Source organism: Delphinapterus leucas, chromosome 2 (genome assembly GCF_059928025.1).
Source record: "Delphinapterus leucas isolate spDelLeu-1000000601 "Yukka" chromosome 2, BTC_Dleu_Yukka2, whole genome shotgun sequence".
NCBI lineage: Eukaryota > Metazoa > Chordata > Mammalia > Artiodactyla > Monodontidae > Delphinapterus > Delphinapterus leucas.
The window spans coordinates 179,420,813-179,438,091 of record NC_143130.1 but is presented as its reverse complement, the minus strand read 5'-3'; the positions used below and the strand labels follow the sequence as shown (position 1 = coordinate 179,438,091).

General features: G+C 39.0%; 1 protein-coding gene across 12 annotated transcripts in view; it reads right to left on the bottom strand.

Annotated features, from left to right (window-relative positions):
* The window catches only part of MARK3 (microtubule affinity regulating kinase 3), a 107,543-nt gene that overhangs the window by 33,568 nt on the left and 56,696 nt on the right, over positions 1–17,279 (bottom strand). For 8 of the 12 annotated variants that reach the window (XM_089908240.1, XM_022576005.3, XM_022576006.2 and 5 more), the window contains exons 4-6: positions 7,116–7,164; positions 5,092–5,157; positions 332–402 (exon numbers count right to left, since the gene is read on the bottom strand). In XM_089908240.1, the coding sequence (XP_089764366.1) occupies positions 332–402; positions 5,092–5,157; positions 7,116–7,164 (186 nt within the window). The other 4 variants (XM_089908237.1, XM_089908238.1, XM_022576013.3 and 1 more) reach the window with 4 other exon arrangements.

Genomic DNA, 17,279 nt, shown 5'->3' with positions numbered 1-17,279 from the left:
TTTCTTTAATGCAATCTCAAGTGTTTGCAAGGCTCTTGTTTTTTAAGGCTCAACTTTCAAAAAACTAAGGTTAAGAGTGGGACTAAAAAAACCCACAAGAGTGGGACTAAAATTTCAATTACAAAGCTAGAACTAGAACCCATGGTTGCCTCTAGCACAGTGCCTTAGGCATGAAAGCACTTAATAAATTTTTGTTGTGTTGAACTGAATGGCCAAACCCTGATCCATTCTATGGGCCTTATGACATTTATAGAGACAAACACTTGTTTGCTTTAGGGTTTAAGCAAGAAAACATATTAAATCAATAAATTAAAGGTGCAGCAATCCATACCTGTCTAAATTTAGCTCTTGCTTCTTTCTCCTTCATTCTTCCATGTGCAACCAAATAGTCAAACACTTCACCTATAATTGAGAGAAATAAAAGTAAGCAGAAGTCCTACTTCTGAGCATTAACTTTCCCATAAACTGAAAATGTTTCACTTTTAGCAATGCTCTAATTTTTAAAATTTTATTTATTTATTTTGCGGTACGCGGGCCTCTCACTGTTGTGGCCTCTCCCACTGCGGAGCACAGGCTCCGGACGTGCAGGCTCAGCGACCACAGCTCACGGGCCCAGCTGCTCCACGGCATGTGGGATCCTCCCGGACCGGGGCACGAATCCGTGTCCCCTGCATCGGCAGGCGGACTCTCAACCACTGAGCCACCAGGGAAGCCCGCTCTAATTTTAATTTTTAAAATATAGGTATGAAAATAAACAGAAATATGTGGAATCTGAACTAACTTAGCCTTAACGATAGGCAAAGTTTATAGATAAGATCTTTTAAGCTAAAGATAAACCTTAACATTAAATTCTCATGTTTAAATTATAAAACTTTTATTTTAAAGGTTATGTTTCCAGTATGCTTTAATAAAAACTTGGCAATGAAAAGTGAAAGTTAAAATGGTTAAGTGATTTGTGTTAAAAGAAGATGTCTTCACTATAGGACCATGACAAAAAAGCATTTCCTGAATATACTCATTGATTCAACAAATAATTATTGAGTGTCTACTAACTGCTGAGAACCGTTCTAGGCTCTGGGGAAACATAGCAGTGAACAAAGCAAAGTCCTTTTCCTCATGGAGTTTACACTCTAGGAGGGGGTAGACAGATAATAAACAAACAAATGAATATACAGTATATAAGATGATAAAAAGTACTGTGGAGAAAAGTCAGGGGAAAGAAACAGGAAGTGTGTCTGTGTGTGTAAGCATTGTGCTGACTACTGTGAGGGAGTGGACACTAGTTATCTGGGAGAAAGATTCTAGACAGAGACAAGAGCAAGGAGGCCACGAAGGCTGGAGAAGCGTGAACAAGGGAAAAGGGAGGTAGTGAACGAGCACAGGGATGGTAGGAGAAGCGAGAACAAGAAGAGTCCTGTGGGTGCTTTTCTAAGTGAGAGGAGAAGCAGAGGAGAATATGAAATGACTGGCTTCTGGCTGCTAGAGGGAGAAGAGGGTTAGGGCTGAGGAAGGGACCGGGAAACCGACTGGGACGAGCGCAATATTCAGGACAAGAGAGAGGGTGGCCGGGCCTAGAGTGGGAAATGGCAGTGGTGCTGACAAGTGGGGAGATTCAGGACACAGTGCAAAGGAAAAGCCAATAGAACTCACTGGTGGACGTCTAGGTGGTAGTTTACACAGTATTAATTCCTCAGGGAAGAGAAGTGACATTTCAAGGAACCTATCAGTGCTGCCAATTGCTTATCAATTTGGAGTAAAGAAACACCTCTGAAATCAACAAAGACTGCTAATTTAGCAAACTGGATATAAAATGTGTTTGGGAAAAAAATCACATTTACTTCATACAAATAAAGAATATTTCCATCAGCTTAGTGACAACAGTTAACTAAAATATTTTGATACTTAAAAAACGCTTAGTTTCAGGACTTAAATATTGTTGAGGAAAAGGTTATTCTGAACTGTACATTAATATCTCTGACTTAAACTTTTAGCCCTAACTTTGAATAAATTTTAAAATAATAAATGGGTATAAATATTTTCAAGTTATCACTGACTGCCTAATGATCTTTTAAAAGGAACTACCTATTGTTAATTTACATTACACAATTCATTTAACTATGATGAATTATAAAATTAAATGTCAGCTCAGTAAAATGTCAGTATTTTCTATGAGAATGACCTTTCTCTTTGCAGAATAATATACTATGTCAAAACAAGTGGTTAAAAAGTGAAAACAAAGATGCGTGCATAACATATGGAACAGTTTTGACTTTTTAGAAAAACGTAATGGATTAAACCCAGTAGTTGTAGAGTCACACAGATAAAGTCCAAGTCTGTCAATATAATTTTAAGGTATTTTAAAATTCAAATGCAATATAAATCTGTTAAGAGATTTTGGAACCATAAACTCACAGTCACTAAGTTATAAACCAGAAATACAACCCAGATCGCTTATTTTTCCCCTTATTAAAAATGCATTAACACTCAGATTAAGCAGCTGAATTGGAAACCTCTCAAGGCTATTATTTATTAGGAGAAAAAATTGCAAACAGTGGCTCTCCCTGCCCAGGTCACGGCCCATGTGGTTGATGAAAGGACACTGCACAGGACAGTTCAGAAAGCCCTTGGTTTTAGTTCAGGTCCTGCCACTACAACCAGTGATGAAACCACTGGCATAGAAAAACCATTCAGAGCTTTAGGTTCATCTGTAAAAATTAGGCAATTGCCCTGGATGACTTCTAAGATTCCTTCCAATTCTAAAATTCCATGATTGTACCAAATTGAAAAATACGAGGCTGGGGAGGAGTAGGTAACCATTTTTTAAAAAATTTTATTTATTTATTTAGGCTGCATGGGGTCTTAGTTGCAGCATGCGGGCTTCTTGGTCGTGGCATGCAGACTCTTAGTTGCGGCATGCGAAATCTCAGCTGCGGCACACATGTGGGATCTAGTTCCCCGACCAGGGATGGAACCTGGGCCCCCTGCATTGGGAGCACGGAGTCTTACCCACTGGACCACCAGGGAAGTCCCTAGGTAGCCAATTTAATGAAACGTTTGTTGTTCAAAATGGCAAACGTATCAACAATAAAACAGCTGCCCTGGAGATGGTGCTTTGTTGAGCTGATTAAAACAAATGGCCCAAGCCAATAAACCACCACCACCACCAATCAGTGCTGTTATAATGCTGAGCAACGGCACTGAGCCCTCAAAGGAGGGCTGTGCTCCCGTGCCCAGTAAGAAGCTCAGAGACATGTAACTTATGAGGTCACACTGCCAATGACAGGCACTGGCTGGATCGACTCCATGTCTGTCTTTTCTGGAGTCCATCCTCCTCCTGGATGGACACTTTCTCAGATTCTCAGATGTTTCTGACTTTTCCTACACAGAGCAATCATCTAGGACCCTGGTACCTAAAATAGATGGGAACGGAAAGCCGTGACTGACTGACCAATCAGTAGAGGCTATATGGTGTCGGAAGGCTGGGCTCCAGGCCTGGCAACATGACCACAGTGAGATTTCCCAGCCTCCAATTCCTCAAGGGTAAAAGCCCATCGCTCACTGCCTGGCCACATCACCGAGGCATTGTGAAAGTCAAAGGAGACCAGGTAAGAGAAAAAAGCACTTGTACACTGCAGTGGCTACACAAATGAAAAGATTATGAACCGTAAGATGAGTAGATAGCATTCGAACTCCGTATAGACTTATGGTTCTACAATTAACCTTCAGCTCTTCCTACTGCTCAACTGCGAAAATCCCAACTAAATTCTCAAACCACACATTTAAAAGATGAAGCACACAACTAATTATGAATTAGGAGTATGAAAAAGTGGTGCCAGGGGTGTGCCTGCTCTGCCCACAACAGGTTTACAATCTTTTATTTAATGGTTAACTCACCACAGTGAGGCTGTGATTCAACTTTCTGTCTCCAGGTTCTGCATCCTGGATCAAAGTGCTAACAAAACAAAACTCTACTATAATCAAAACAATTTAATCTATACTGTAGAGTTAAATAGAGTATGTCTCCAGTAGTTTATAATTTCATTAATTCAGTTCAATTCTTATTTGCTGAGTATCTGCTATGTGCCAGGCACTATGCTAGAGACAGGGAACATACAAAGACAAACAAGAAAGCTTCTGCCTTTCACAAACAATGAAAACTCACACACAGTCCAAAAACTACAAGCATAGCCCAACAATAACCCTAAAATAAAAATCTTTGTAAAAGATAACAGCGATATACATTCATTTCATAAAAATGTCTACATGTGTACAACCTTATAGGCAAATAATTACCAGTCCTTAATCTTTATTTTAGGTAAGTCTAACCATAAACACGGTGAACACCATTTCTGGCCTTGGGAAATGATGGACACCAATGACATAAAAATCTGATAAAGACATCCATCCAACATGCAGTACACATTTATTTCAAATAGGCTAATGCACTGATAGTTCTGAAAATTCAAGTACTGGAACAAACAAAATGTGCTATATATACACAATGGAATATTATTCAACCTTGATAAAGAAAGAAATTCTGACACAGGCTACTAAATGGATGAACCTTAAGGACATTACGCTAAGTGAAACAGGAAGTCACAAAAGGACAAATATTGTATGATCCCACTCATATGAGGTCCCTAGAGTAGTCAAATTCATACAGAAAGAAAGCAGAATGGTGGTTGCCAGGGGCTGGGTGGAGAGAGGATGGGGAGTTACTGCTTAATGGAGACAGAGTTTCATTTTGGGAAAATGAAAAAGTTCTGAAGATGGATGATGATAATGGTTAACAATGTGAATGTACTTAATGCCACAGAACTATACACCTGAAATGGTTAAAACAGTAAATTTTATGTTATACCATAATAAAAAAAATCCAAGTATTTGCATATTATCAATTAATGATGCTAATAATGAAACACTTAATAGCAACCCACAGAACTGCTAGAAGTCAGCCTTCCTGATTCTCATTCTAGTGTATTATGATTCTGAATGTTAAGTGAAACTTTAACAATTATCCGTGTGGGCTGTGTGGTTGTGTATTCTTCTAAAAGGGAAGAAAGAAAGAAAAACAATTTATAAATTTCTTACCTCCACTGGCATACTCCATGATTAGGTAGAGTGTTTTGTCAGTTTCAATGACTTCGAATAACTTCACTAGGGGAGGGGAGAAGATACAGGAGAAAAAGAAACAAATGTCCATATGCACAGTACTATGTACATATAAACTATAACTACAAAAAGTAACTTTTTCCTGTTAAAGATTTTAATAGCTGGCCCTCTAAAAAATTCTTTTAGGAAAATTTATAATATATTACAACAGCAGAAAAGATTTTATAAAAACATGGAATTCCGTAAAAATAAACATAGTTTCTGGGTGCTCAAACGGTGTAACTTCAGGGTGCACTCAAGCGGTCTAGTGAAGTGTATCTGCTCTCATTTCATCCTCCTGTATTACGTCTATATCTGTTCTATTCCTAAAAGTGCAAGTCCATTCACTTGTCATTATGGCTGTAAGGATACATATAATTCCACTTGAGACTTCTGTTGCTTGGGAAACATCACAATTCTCAGAGAACAAGGTCCTTTTGTTTCTTTTCTTTTTCTTAAAGATGTATTTTATTTATTTATTTATTTTGGCTGTGCCATGCAGGATCTTAGCTCCCCGACCAGGGATCCAACATGAGCCCCTGGCAGTGAGAGTGCGGAGTCCTAACCACTGAACTGCCAGGGAATTCCTAAGGAGGTTCTTTTGTTTCTATTCTAAAGCCAGAGATGGCAAAGTAGAAGGGATTATACTATAAATAATTGAAAAGAACTTTTCAAAAAGAATTATTTTCAATGGGTCAGTGTGACTACTATAGCAGTCTCTTGTTACAGATACAAATAATATTTCTATTACTGCTAATTCATAAAACCATAACAAATCAATCAGAAATATAAAAATTTTAAATGAAACTGAAGTTACTCTCTCAAGCTATCAAATCACTATCTCCTGTATCTACTTTGGTAATACATACGTTACAATTAAATTTAGCAAAAAAGGGAGCAGGGAGGGAGAATGCTAATCTCTTATATTGTGGGTTATTTTCTGATGCTTTAACACAGAGTATTAGATCAAATAAAGTACCTTACACAGTATTGGATGTGTTTGTCGAACTGGTGAATAAAAGTATCATATCATTTTTAAGATGATATATGTTCAGGCTGTTAAGAAAAATTATTTAAAGAAATTTAAGGCATATATGCTGGTAAACCATCAACATATAAATAACAGCTTTCTAAAATTCCAATGCAAGGGGAATTCCCTGGCAGTCCAGTGGTTAGGACTCCTAGCTTCCACTGCAGGGGGCTGGGGTTCGATCCCTGGTCAGGGAACTAAGATCATACAAACCACGTGGCCCGGCCAAAAAAATAAAATAAAATAAAATAAAATAAAATAAAATAAAATAAAATAAAATAAAATTCCAATGCAAATACTGGCTCTTCTGCGTAAACTATTTTAATCCAATGGGAATTTAAATTTTTAGAAATTTATATTTTCAAAGATGTCATTTAGTAGTAAGTATAGAGAACTCTAATCAGGGTACAACGTAAGTAATTAAAAAACAAAACAAAAAGGTTTAAGTTAGCTAGTTCTTGGCAGTATTTTTTTGGTGGGAAGTTGGAATTTGAAATCCAGAGTTGGCTAGCTAGTTCCCTATTGCTTTCAAAATATGATTCAATATACCAGTATTTTCTTAGGAACACAGCTAGAGCAGAAAGTTTTACACCTTTGAAAATCGTAACTCTAACTTACTATAATTCCCTCTTCTCTATCTATAAATTAAGTACAATTATGACATTTTCTAATATATTAAAAATTAGAAAATTATAATCTGATTACATATGTTTCTACTGAATTAAAGCTTTACATTAATCTTTTAACCTATCTTTAGTAATTTCAAAAAGTTAACAAAAATGATCAATATATATACACATATATATTCTAAAAGTGTACCTGGGCTGGGAGAAGGGAAGAAATTTCCTGTCACTCCTGGAATATATGTTTAGCTTTATGACATACTTTCAAGAATGCATTTAGACCCAAAAGTATTTAAGAAAGCAGAAAGTACCTATGTTTGGATGATTTAAAATCTTCATTATTCTTACTTCTCTGAAGAGCTAAAAAACAAACACACACACAATTCCCCCAATACAGGTTATTAAACATTATATTTATATTCCATGGTTGCAATATAAATTTTCTCTTAGATAACTGATTCACTGATAATGCTTCGTAGTCCACATCTAAGAAATGGAAATCCAGGGTAATTATGAAGTCGTTTTGTTACCTAATACTAAATACTTTAATTTTATCCCAGAAGAGGATGATATTTTGCTATTGTGAATTATACTCTGAATCATATTTTGCTATCTTGAACACAGACATCAAATTTAAACAGGAATAGTTTGTGATTAGACTTACTGTGATTCAGTAACTACCTAGGGGTTCTAATTCCACAAATCAAAACTTGTATAGTCACAATGAACTGCATCATGATAATTCCAAGTAATTCTATAAGAAGATTTTGAATAAAACCACTTCAAGCTGACTACCCATCACACAGAATAAGGGGAAATAGTAAACTGTTGCACAAACACCTGCTGTGAGTTCAGAGGCAGGTCACAGCATTAGGGCCTGGGCTAATATGAGATTTCAGAAAATAACAGAATTTCACAGGTCATCTTATACAACCCTCCTGCAAACAAATGGAAACCAGAAAAAGAGAGGAAAAGATCTTCCAAGGTCCTACTATCTTTTCATGGGGAATATGGCCAGAACTAGTCTCCCAGCACCCAGTATACTATACAGCCTACAGGAGGCAAGGCTGGAACGTGGTTTGGGAAACGAGCAGCAGCTGGCTATGGGAAAAGGAAGTTGGGGCTCTCCCTGCGTTTGTCCTTGTCCACCAGGTCTGATCTAGAACTGAATCAGCAGCTAACAGCTGAAAGGCATGGTATCTGACCTACAGACAGCTCAGAGCTTAAAAACATGTAATCAAGATGAAGAGCCTTCCTGTCTAGAATACTGGATCATCCCTAAAGGCAGGAGCACTTTTATCTCCAACATAAATACTTCCTATTGCTGTTGTGGTCATTCCCACATTTTCTGTTCTGAGATGAGAAGATAGCCTCCCTGACAACCGTTCAGGCTTGAGTTCTTTCTTAATTTCCCTCTGTCAAGCTAACACAGGAATCTCGTTTTTCCAATCCATCATAGTTGGACTTGTAGCTATAATTTAAACCTCCCAGTTATTTCTACAAATGCTAAATTAGAAGAGCGCCAAGTTGGATATCATACTAACACAGCTTAGGACACTGCATTTAGAATGAAACCCTGACCACGGCCATGGCAGCCTCTGCCTACCCTCCAACCTCAGCTCCAGCCACCCTGATTTCTCTCAGATATTAGAACATGCTAAGCTCTTTCCCTCCTTAGAGTCTTTTTTCCTTTTCATCCTTCAAGACTCAGGCAGATTCTCTAAAAACCTCATCTAAGTAGGTCTCCTTTGTTTTACATCATAGCAATCTTTACTTCCTTCCTAGACTGTCTTTCAAGTTGTGATAATACATTTCTGTTTCCCAGTTCACTGTTGTCTGTCCTCATCCACAGTGAGCACGTCTGTCTCCCTTCACTACTGCATCCTTGAAACCAAGCCTGGCCCACAACAGGAACTCATTTGTTTGACAAATGCCTGCAGGAAAGTTCTAACTACCAAGAAGTGTGTCTGAGCCAGGCTCCTTAGCATTCTAATGACCACACTGCTTTGAAATCCTGAGCAGCAGAATGCCTATTACAGGGTTGTCGTAGTTCTGCTGGCAAGAGAGGTCAAATGAAAGCGATTGTTTTTTAAATCCCTACTAGCAGTGCAGCACTAAAACATCAGAGCTAAAGTGATTAGAACCAAAGAGCAGGAAAAAAAAATGTAATACTATAGGGATTCAAGGGAGGGAGAGCTCACTTATGTCTGGGGTAGTGGGCACCATGGAGGTAACTGGATTTATGCAGTTGAAAATGGGCTGGCTATGTGTGCTCCATATACGTGAGCAAAGACAGGGAGGTGCAACCAATTAAGACTAAAGAAGACCAACCCATCACTAGATCTGAAATGGGCCTTGAGAATCTCACCTTTCAACCACCACCCCAGGTGTGGTGGTTTTCAAACAGGTCCACAAATCCTTTGACAATCCTACCCTCAAAAGGCAGAACTTAATACCCCTCCCTTTGTGCGTGGGCTGCACTGAGTGACTTGCTTCTAATGAACAGAGTAAGGCAGAGGCAATGGTGAGGGGACTTCAGAGACTGACTAGGTCGTAAAAGGCACTGGGACTCCCTCCTTGCTCTCACAGATCACTTCCTTGCATGTCGTGAGCACACTGAGCACCTCAATGGACAGGCCCAGATGGCAAGGAAATGAGGACTCATACCCACAGCTGGTGAGGAACTGCAGGCCCTAGACAAAAGCCAGGGGAGAGGGCCTTTTGGAAGTGGGTACACCAGCCCCAACCAAATCTTTGGATGCTGCATCTGTGGCTCTCACCCAAAATCTCTTGAGAGCACCTAAGCCAGAACCATCCAACTAAGTCACTCCCAAACACATGACTCACAGAAACTGTGAGATGACACATGGTTGTAAGTTGCTAAGTTCTGGAGTAATTTTTAGAGAGTAGTAGTACACTACCGGTAACACACTGAAGTTTGAAACCCCCTGAGTTACATACAGCAGAGGTCACACCAAGGGCTGCGTTGTGAAAACAGAGGAAAGGTGAGTGGCACCAGATAGAAGGATGAATAGTACAAGCTTACGCTGTAGAAAGAATAGCCAAAGGTTCCCTAGCAGGGTAGTGTCAGGGTATTACCAAAATAACTTTACATATCTGCCTCTATCAGAATTATACATCAGGTAGAAATGAGTTCATAAACTCTATACCAAGTTAATCAAAGGGGGTGGGGAGAGGAAGCAAAAAGCTAATAGTGATCAAGTGTCACCTCTGTCTGAAGCTCAGCGCTAGATGCTTCACGTCTATGATCCTCTCTGACTTAATTTTCACAACTCTGTCAGGTGACTACGGTCATCTCCAATGTACAGGAGAGGAGGACTAAGAAAGTTAAGAAACTCGATCAGGTTCTCTCAGCTAACACGTGTTGGAGTCCAGAGTCTGAGGTGTCTGACTCCAGAGTCCACACTCATCTCACGAGTCCAAGCAGCCACCTTTGAAATGTACAAGTAAAACAACTGACAGATTACAAGCTGGCAATACAGATCCAGAGCAACAGGTGGGTACTGGCACAGAACTGTTTTAAAAGTTGACAATTTGCATATATGGTTAAAATGCCAGAGATTTCATTTATTTATCAACTGTGAACCTGATGGCTGAAGATAAATTTGGATATAAATAATTTATTGAAAAGAAAACATGAACTTTAAGCAAAGTCCCTACTAGGATTGTACAACATATTTTTAAGTTTTGCTACTATAAAAGGACATTTAAATAGGACGTTCACCTATTTCTACTATCTTATTTCTCTACATTCCCTTTCAACCTTATGCAGATGCTAGTTGTAAAAAATAAAATGAAATAACACAGAAATGTGTAAAGTGAAAGAGTTCTCTCCTCATCGACTAATCTCCACCCTCTACACATCTTCCCATTTTTATGTCCTTTAGGAACTGGTAGACAGGAGAAGAACAAACATCTCTAAAGGCAAAGACGTGGACCCTGGTGACGAGAACACTAAACACACTAACCTACAGTACTACAGAGTAAAGGAATGTCCCCAAAGCCTGCACTGAGGATGCACAGGAATTATCCTTGGGAAAAAACAATTTTACCAATTGATATAAAAATAAAATGAGCATATAAGAGACAGCATAGGGTAGGGTGAGATGTTATCATAGTCATCAAACTGTGATCTAAATCATCACGACCAAAGTGTTCAGACTTGCTTCTCCAGATATATAGGTATGAGACAGAATGAACAGGCCAAAGGTTGAGAGCCTGTGCTTTTCATGGCAGCTGAGTGACACGCTGGATGACAACTCATGTATTAGAAATAATGGACAGGAATATAATCGCCAACCTTTTCTTTACTAGGAAAGAGGTGAACTGTAAATCAAGATTGTGAGTAATTATTAGCTGCCTTGGATGAAGAGAAGGAGATACAGGTAAGAAGCATTCAGCGGGTAAGGGAGAGGGAGGCAGAGTTGAAGCTGACACCCAAGTTTGTGAATCTGGGTGCCACTCTGAAACAGAGAAGACTCAAGCTGCAGCGAGGAAGGTGAGCCTGGCTTTGGACATGCCACGTGAGGGGCAGTTAAGTGAGGATACTGAAAGCATAGCATGGTACTTGGTATTTGGGTCTGAAGCTCAGGAAAGAAATCTGGGCTAGAGATAAATTCTGTAGAATTATTAGCATAGGGATAGTATCCTTGGAAGGAAATGACACCGCCTAACTGTAAAATGAAAAAAACAGAATCATCACCAAGCAAGCATTTCAGAGAGAAGAGAGCTGAGGCCCACAGCGGAGACTCGGAAGAGGCAGCCAGAGTGACAGAATGAAATCCAGACACTAGACTCTAACGCCTACCACAGACAAACCTCTGTTTGTAACCAGCTCCCCAGACCCTGGAACGTCTCTGGGGCACTTCATGAAGGAAAGAGAGAAGGATGGTGTACCTGCTTTTTCCTTATTATGTCCCTCTGTCTCACCTACCACACTGATCACAGCACCTCTGCTGAACAAAAGAACAAATCAAAGACCCTCTCAGACAAAACTGAGGGAGAGAGCCTGGCAAAAGCCCAAAGAGTTTGTGGAGAAGGAACTGTCAAAATGCTCTGATGTGAAAAAGAAAGAAAAAAAAAATGTCTTTGCTTCTCTATAAACAGAATACCTCTAGAAGGACAAATAGAAACTGATGCCACTGGCGGTCCCAGGGCAGGGACCTGGATGGATGGAAGTCAAGGGGTAGATAAAGACTTTGCCTTCTATACTTTTATCTGTCCTTTGAACTCTGAATCACAACTGTAGTATCTATCTCCTCTCCTCCAATTAATTTGAATTTTAAGAAAAAGATGGAGAATGAACAAAGAAAAGTGTTTTTTGACAAAAGGGGAATTTCTGAAAAAGAAAACTGCTGTATTCTGAGGACTGTTAACAAGAAGAGAGTTTACTATTCCTCTTCATAGTCTGGGCCAAGGCTGCTGATGGGTGAAAGGCAGACAAGTCTTCCAGGGAATATCTTTAAAGTCCAGCAAATATGACAGCCAGCACAGTAAGGCAAAACTTAAGGAGCTTAAAGAGAGTTTAGTTACTCTCAGAACCACCCTAACATTAAAATAAACAACAGAATAGGAAAGTTAACAAATAACAGAGAAGATAAGAGCACTATTAAAGACCATTTGTTTAACACTAGGCAAAGGCAGTGACCTATCTCCTACCCAGGAAGAGCTGTCTATAGATGGGGGGAGATATATATGTGTGGGTGTACTACAGTGTAATTAACCAGAATTTTACTGATATCATGTAGGTTATCCCTAACTTTTTGCTGTTGTAACATTACAATGAGCATCCTTGTATATATACATCCGCATACACTTATACAAATATATTGGCAGAGTAGACTGGGGGGCCAAAGGGCATACATGCTTTTAAAATTTTGTTAGTGCTATATTACTCTCTAAATATATATTAATTTAAACTATGTCAGCAATAACAGAGTTCCTGATTCTCTACACTCTTGCCAACAATATGTATTATCAGTTTTTTGCAAATCTGGTGAAAAAATGTTATCTTTTCGGATGTTAAACATTTTTTACTTGAATATTGACCATCTGTCCTACTAATTGCCTGAGTGTATCTTTTGACTATTTTCTATTAGGTTATATACTCCTGTTTCTCCTCGATTTGCAAGACCTTTTATAGAGTATGGAAATAAGACCTTTGTCTGCCATAGCAGAAAATGTTGGGTCCTTACTCAAATTCACCCTCTTTCCTTTGCTGACTTTCATGAGCAATCCTTCCAACTTTTTAAGCTATTTCATCTATTGTTTACTGCATATTTCTAAAATGCCAGATTATATTGCTTCCTTGATTTTCCATTTTAGAGACTGTCTTGTGACTCCCACTTTGGATTTAACTTTTGTAAACCCTTCCAAACACAGACTTATGCTTCCCCTCTCCATCCTCTTCATGAGGTTCTATTACAGTTTTGGCTAAATAAATATTATGTTTAATTTTTATTGCTAAAAGCAGTACATATAGTTTTAAAAGTTGAACTGTGTAATGTAATATATCTCTCCACCCTCAACCCTTGTTCATAATGTCAAGCACTTTCAACTCAGGTATTTGCTGCCTTACTTTCTCTTTTTTTTAATATATATATATTTTTTGACATGGACCATTTTAAAGTCTTTATTGAATTTGTTACAATATTGCTTCTGTTTCATGTTTTGGTTTATTGGCCACAAGGCATGTGGGATCTTAGCTCCCCGACCAGGGATCGAACACACACCCCCTGCATTGCAAGGCAAAGTCTTAACCACTGGACCGCCAGGGAAGTCCCTGCTACCTTACTTCTGAATAGCATGCTTGTGCTGTTATTCTATGATTTCTTAGCCCCTCCCCCTGATATTAGCTATTTTCTTAGTATTGGCAGTGAAGATTTAGCTCTCTTACATCCTGTCCCCCACCCCACATCCCTTCCCACCTTCCTCCTGATCAGTTACCATAATATTTGGCTAAAGTATTCAGTTTACATTATATAAATATTCTTTATAGCCATACCAGGAATGCATTTCCATTCTTTTAACAAAAATGTTTCTGATTTCCTTTGAGCTAATGACTGTCTCGGTTATTTTGTTCACTTAGGTTTTCTATGTATCTCTCACTTTACTAATTCATCCTTAAACTTTGTAACAGAAGTGTATATCTCCTCTCAAATACTTGCAAATAGTCACGTTTTCTTTCTTTCCCCCCCTGGAAATATCCATATTCTGGAAGCCTCTGTCCTGCTCTCAAGGCCTGCTGTGTTGGATTTCCTGTTCTAGACCCTATGCTCTTCTCTTTTTTAGTACTGTCTCCCGTTGTGGTGAAATATCCCACCAATAGCTCCTGAGGAAGGATAAGTGTATGATTAAAACCTTGCAAGAATGTTCTGATTCTATCTTCACATTTGATTGACATTTTGGCTGGGTAAAGAATTCTAGGTCAGGACTTCCCTGCTGGCACAGTGGTTAAGAATCCACCTGCCAACGCAGGGGACATGGGTTCGAGCCCTGGTCCGGGAAGATCCCACATGCCACGGAGCAACCAAGCCCGTGCGCCACAACTACTGAGCCTTTACTCTAGAGCTTGCAAGCCACAACTACTGAGCCCATGTGCCACAACTACTGAAGCCCACGTGCCTAGAGCCTGTGCTCTGCAACAAGAGAAACCACCGCAATGAGAAGCCAGCGCACCGCAACGAAGAGTAGCCTCCGCTCACCGCAAGCAGAGAAAGCCTGCACACAGCAACGAAGACCCACACAGCAACGAAGACCCAAAAGCAGCCAAAAATAAACCAAAAAAAAAAAAAAAGAATTCTAGGTCATAATTGTTTTCTCTCAGAAATGCGCCCCCCCCGTTTTAATGAGATATAATTGACATAGAATACTGTGTAAGTCTAAGGTTGTACAATGTGATGATTTGATACACATATATATTGTGAAATCTTTACCACAGTAAAGTTAGCTAACACATCCCTCACCTCACATAATTACCATTTTGTTGTTGTTTTCGTTGTGGTGAGAACATTTAAGGTCCACTCTCACAGCAACTTTCAAGTACACAGTACTTGCTAACTATAGTCACCACGCTGTACAACAGATCCCTGGAACTTTCCATCTTGTAACTGGAAGTTTGTACCCTTCGACCAACATCTCCCCATTTCCCTCAACACCCCCATCCCCTGGCAACCACCATCTACTCTCTGTTTTTATAAGTTCAATTTTTTTTAAAGATTCCACATATAACTGATATCACAGAGTATTTATCTGATTTAACTTAGCATAATGCCCTCAAGGTCCATCCATGTTGTCACAAAGAGCAGGATTTCCATTTTTACAGCTGAATAATATTCCTATTATTATAGGTTAGAATATATAATAATAATACTCCTCACACTTTCTTTACCCATTCATCTGTCAATGAACGCTAGGTTGTTTCCCTAGCTTGGCTATTAGAGTATACAATGCAACGAACATGGGATCTCAGATATCTCTCTGAGATAGTAACTGCATTTCCTGTGGATATACACCCAGAAGTGAAACTGCTGAATCATATGGTAGCTCTAATTTTAGTTTTTTGAGAAACTTCCATACTGTTTTCCAAAGTAGTTGTACCAATCTACATTCCTACCAACAGTACACAAGGTTTCCCATTTCTCTACACCTTTGTCAGCATTTATCTCTTCTTTTTGATAACAACCATTCTAACAGGTTGAGGTGATATCTCACTGCAGTTTCGATTTGCACTCCCTTGATGGTTAGTGATGTTGAACACCTTTTCATGTACTTGTCGGCTATTTGAATGCCTTCGTTGGAAAAATGTCTATTCAGATCCTTTGTTGCTTTTTAAATTGGACTATTTGGGGTTTTATTTGCTACTGGTTGTAGGGGTTCCCTTTCTCCCATTTTGTAGGCTGCCTTTTCATTTTGTTGACTGTTTTTTTTTTTTTTTTGCTGTGAAGTTTTTTGTAGTCCCACTTTTTTGGCTTGTGATTTTGGTGTCATATTAAAAAAAAAGTCATTGCTAAGAGCAATGTCAAGGAGCTTTTTCCCACTGTTTTCTTCTACGAGCTTTATGGTTTCATATCTTCCATTTAAATCCTTAATCCATGAGTTAGTTTTTGTGCATTGTATAAGACAGGGGTCCAGTTTCATTCTTTTACACATGAATATCCAGTTCTCTCAGAATTTTAAAGGCCTCAGTCCATTTCCTTCCAGCTTACAGTGGTGTGGAATGGTATGATGACATTCTGCTACAATTCTTTGTGACCTATTTCTTCCTCTTCCTTCTCTTTAATTTTGATGTATTTAAATTTTAATATACCACAGGTTCAGTCTCTGTGGTACATTAGCATTCAGTCCAGATATATTGTGGGTCTTTTGTCATTTACTGCATTGGGCACTGAGCCTTTCAATCTGGAAATTCAGGTCCTACAGTTCTGGGAAATCACCTTCTGTTAGTCTTTGATAATCTCCCCTCCTATCCCCAGTTCTTTTTACAACACCTCTTTACCAGAAACTAGACCTCCTAGATAGGTACCTCAATTTCACATGGTATCTTTCTTAATTTTCATCTCTATGAACTTCTGTAATACTTTCTGAGAGCTTTCCTTGACTTTATTTTCCAACCCCTTTATTGAATTTCTTTCCAATACCATAAATTACCCTCTCCCCAACAGTCCTTTCTCAATGCACCATGTTCTTCTTTCATGAATATAATGGTCATTATTGCATTCTGTCTCCCTCTTTTTAAAATCTTTGAAAACATAATTATAGTGTTGTTTTTTAAAGCAGCTGAGTTTCCTCTTCCAGTGTTCCTTTCTCTTTCTTATTCTTGTTTGTTTTAGTTTCAGGTTATCCTCAAATATCTGGAGATTCTTGGCTGTCCTCCCATATTTAAGAGAGGCACCAAAATGCTGGACTAAACGTTATATATATAAAAGCTGGACCATAGGATGACCGGGCAAAGATTAAGTAGATTCACTGAAAGACAATAATGTCTCTATCTATATTTTCATTTAACTCAATTTTCCTGGAGAAGAATCCTCCAATCTCCTTTTCAGGCAACACATGAACGGCTAGAGTTCTGGGAGGCAAGCAAGGAGAGGGAAGACAGAAAGAGTATCTCACCACTCAGTGGGCCCGTTTTTAGTATGGGGTCCCCAAGTCTAGATGCTCTTCAATTCCGCCTCTTCAGAAAATAAACTGCCCAATTTCTACTGGGGCAGAGAAGGGCGGGTTGCCTGAAGGTGATATGAGGCCCAGTTACACATTTTAAGCCAATCCTGTTTCCAATTCTACACGTACCTCCACCCACAAAAGAAGCTAACAGAACTCATCCTTAAACTTTCTGAATTCTGTGGCATGACTCAGCATGATTTTTGCTGGCACCAGCCTACCTATTCCCACCCCTAAGTGCTCCCCTTACAGATTGGTTTCAGTTCACTATGATTTGCTAAGTCTATTACATG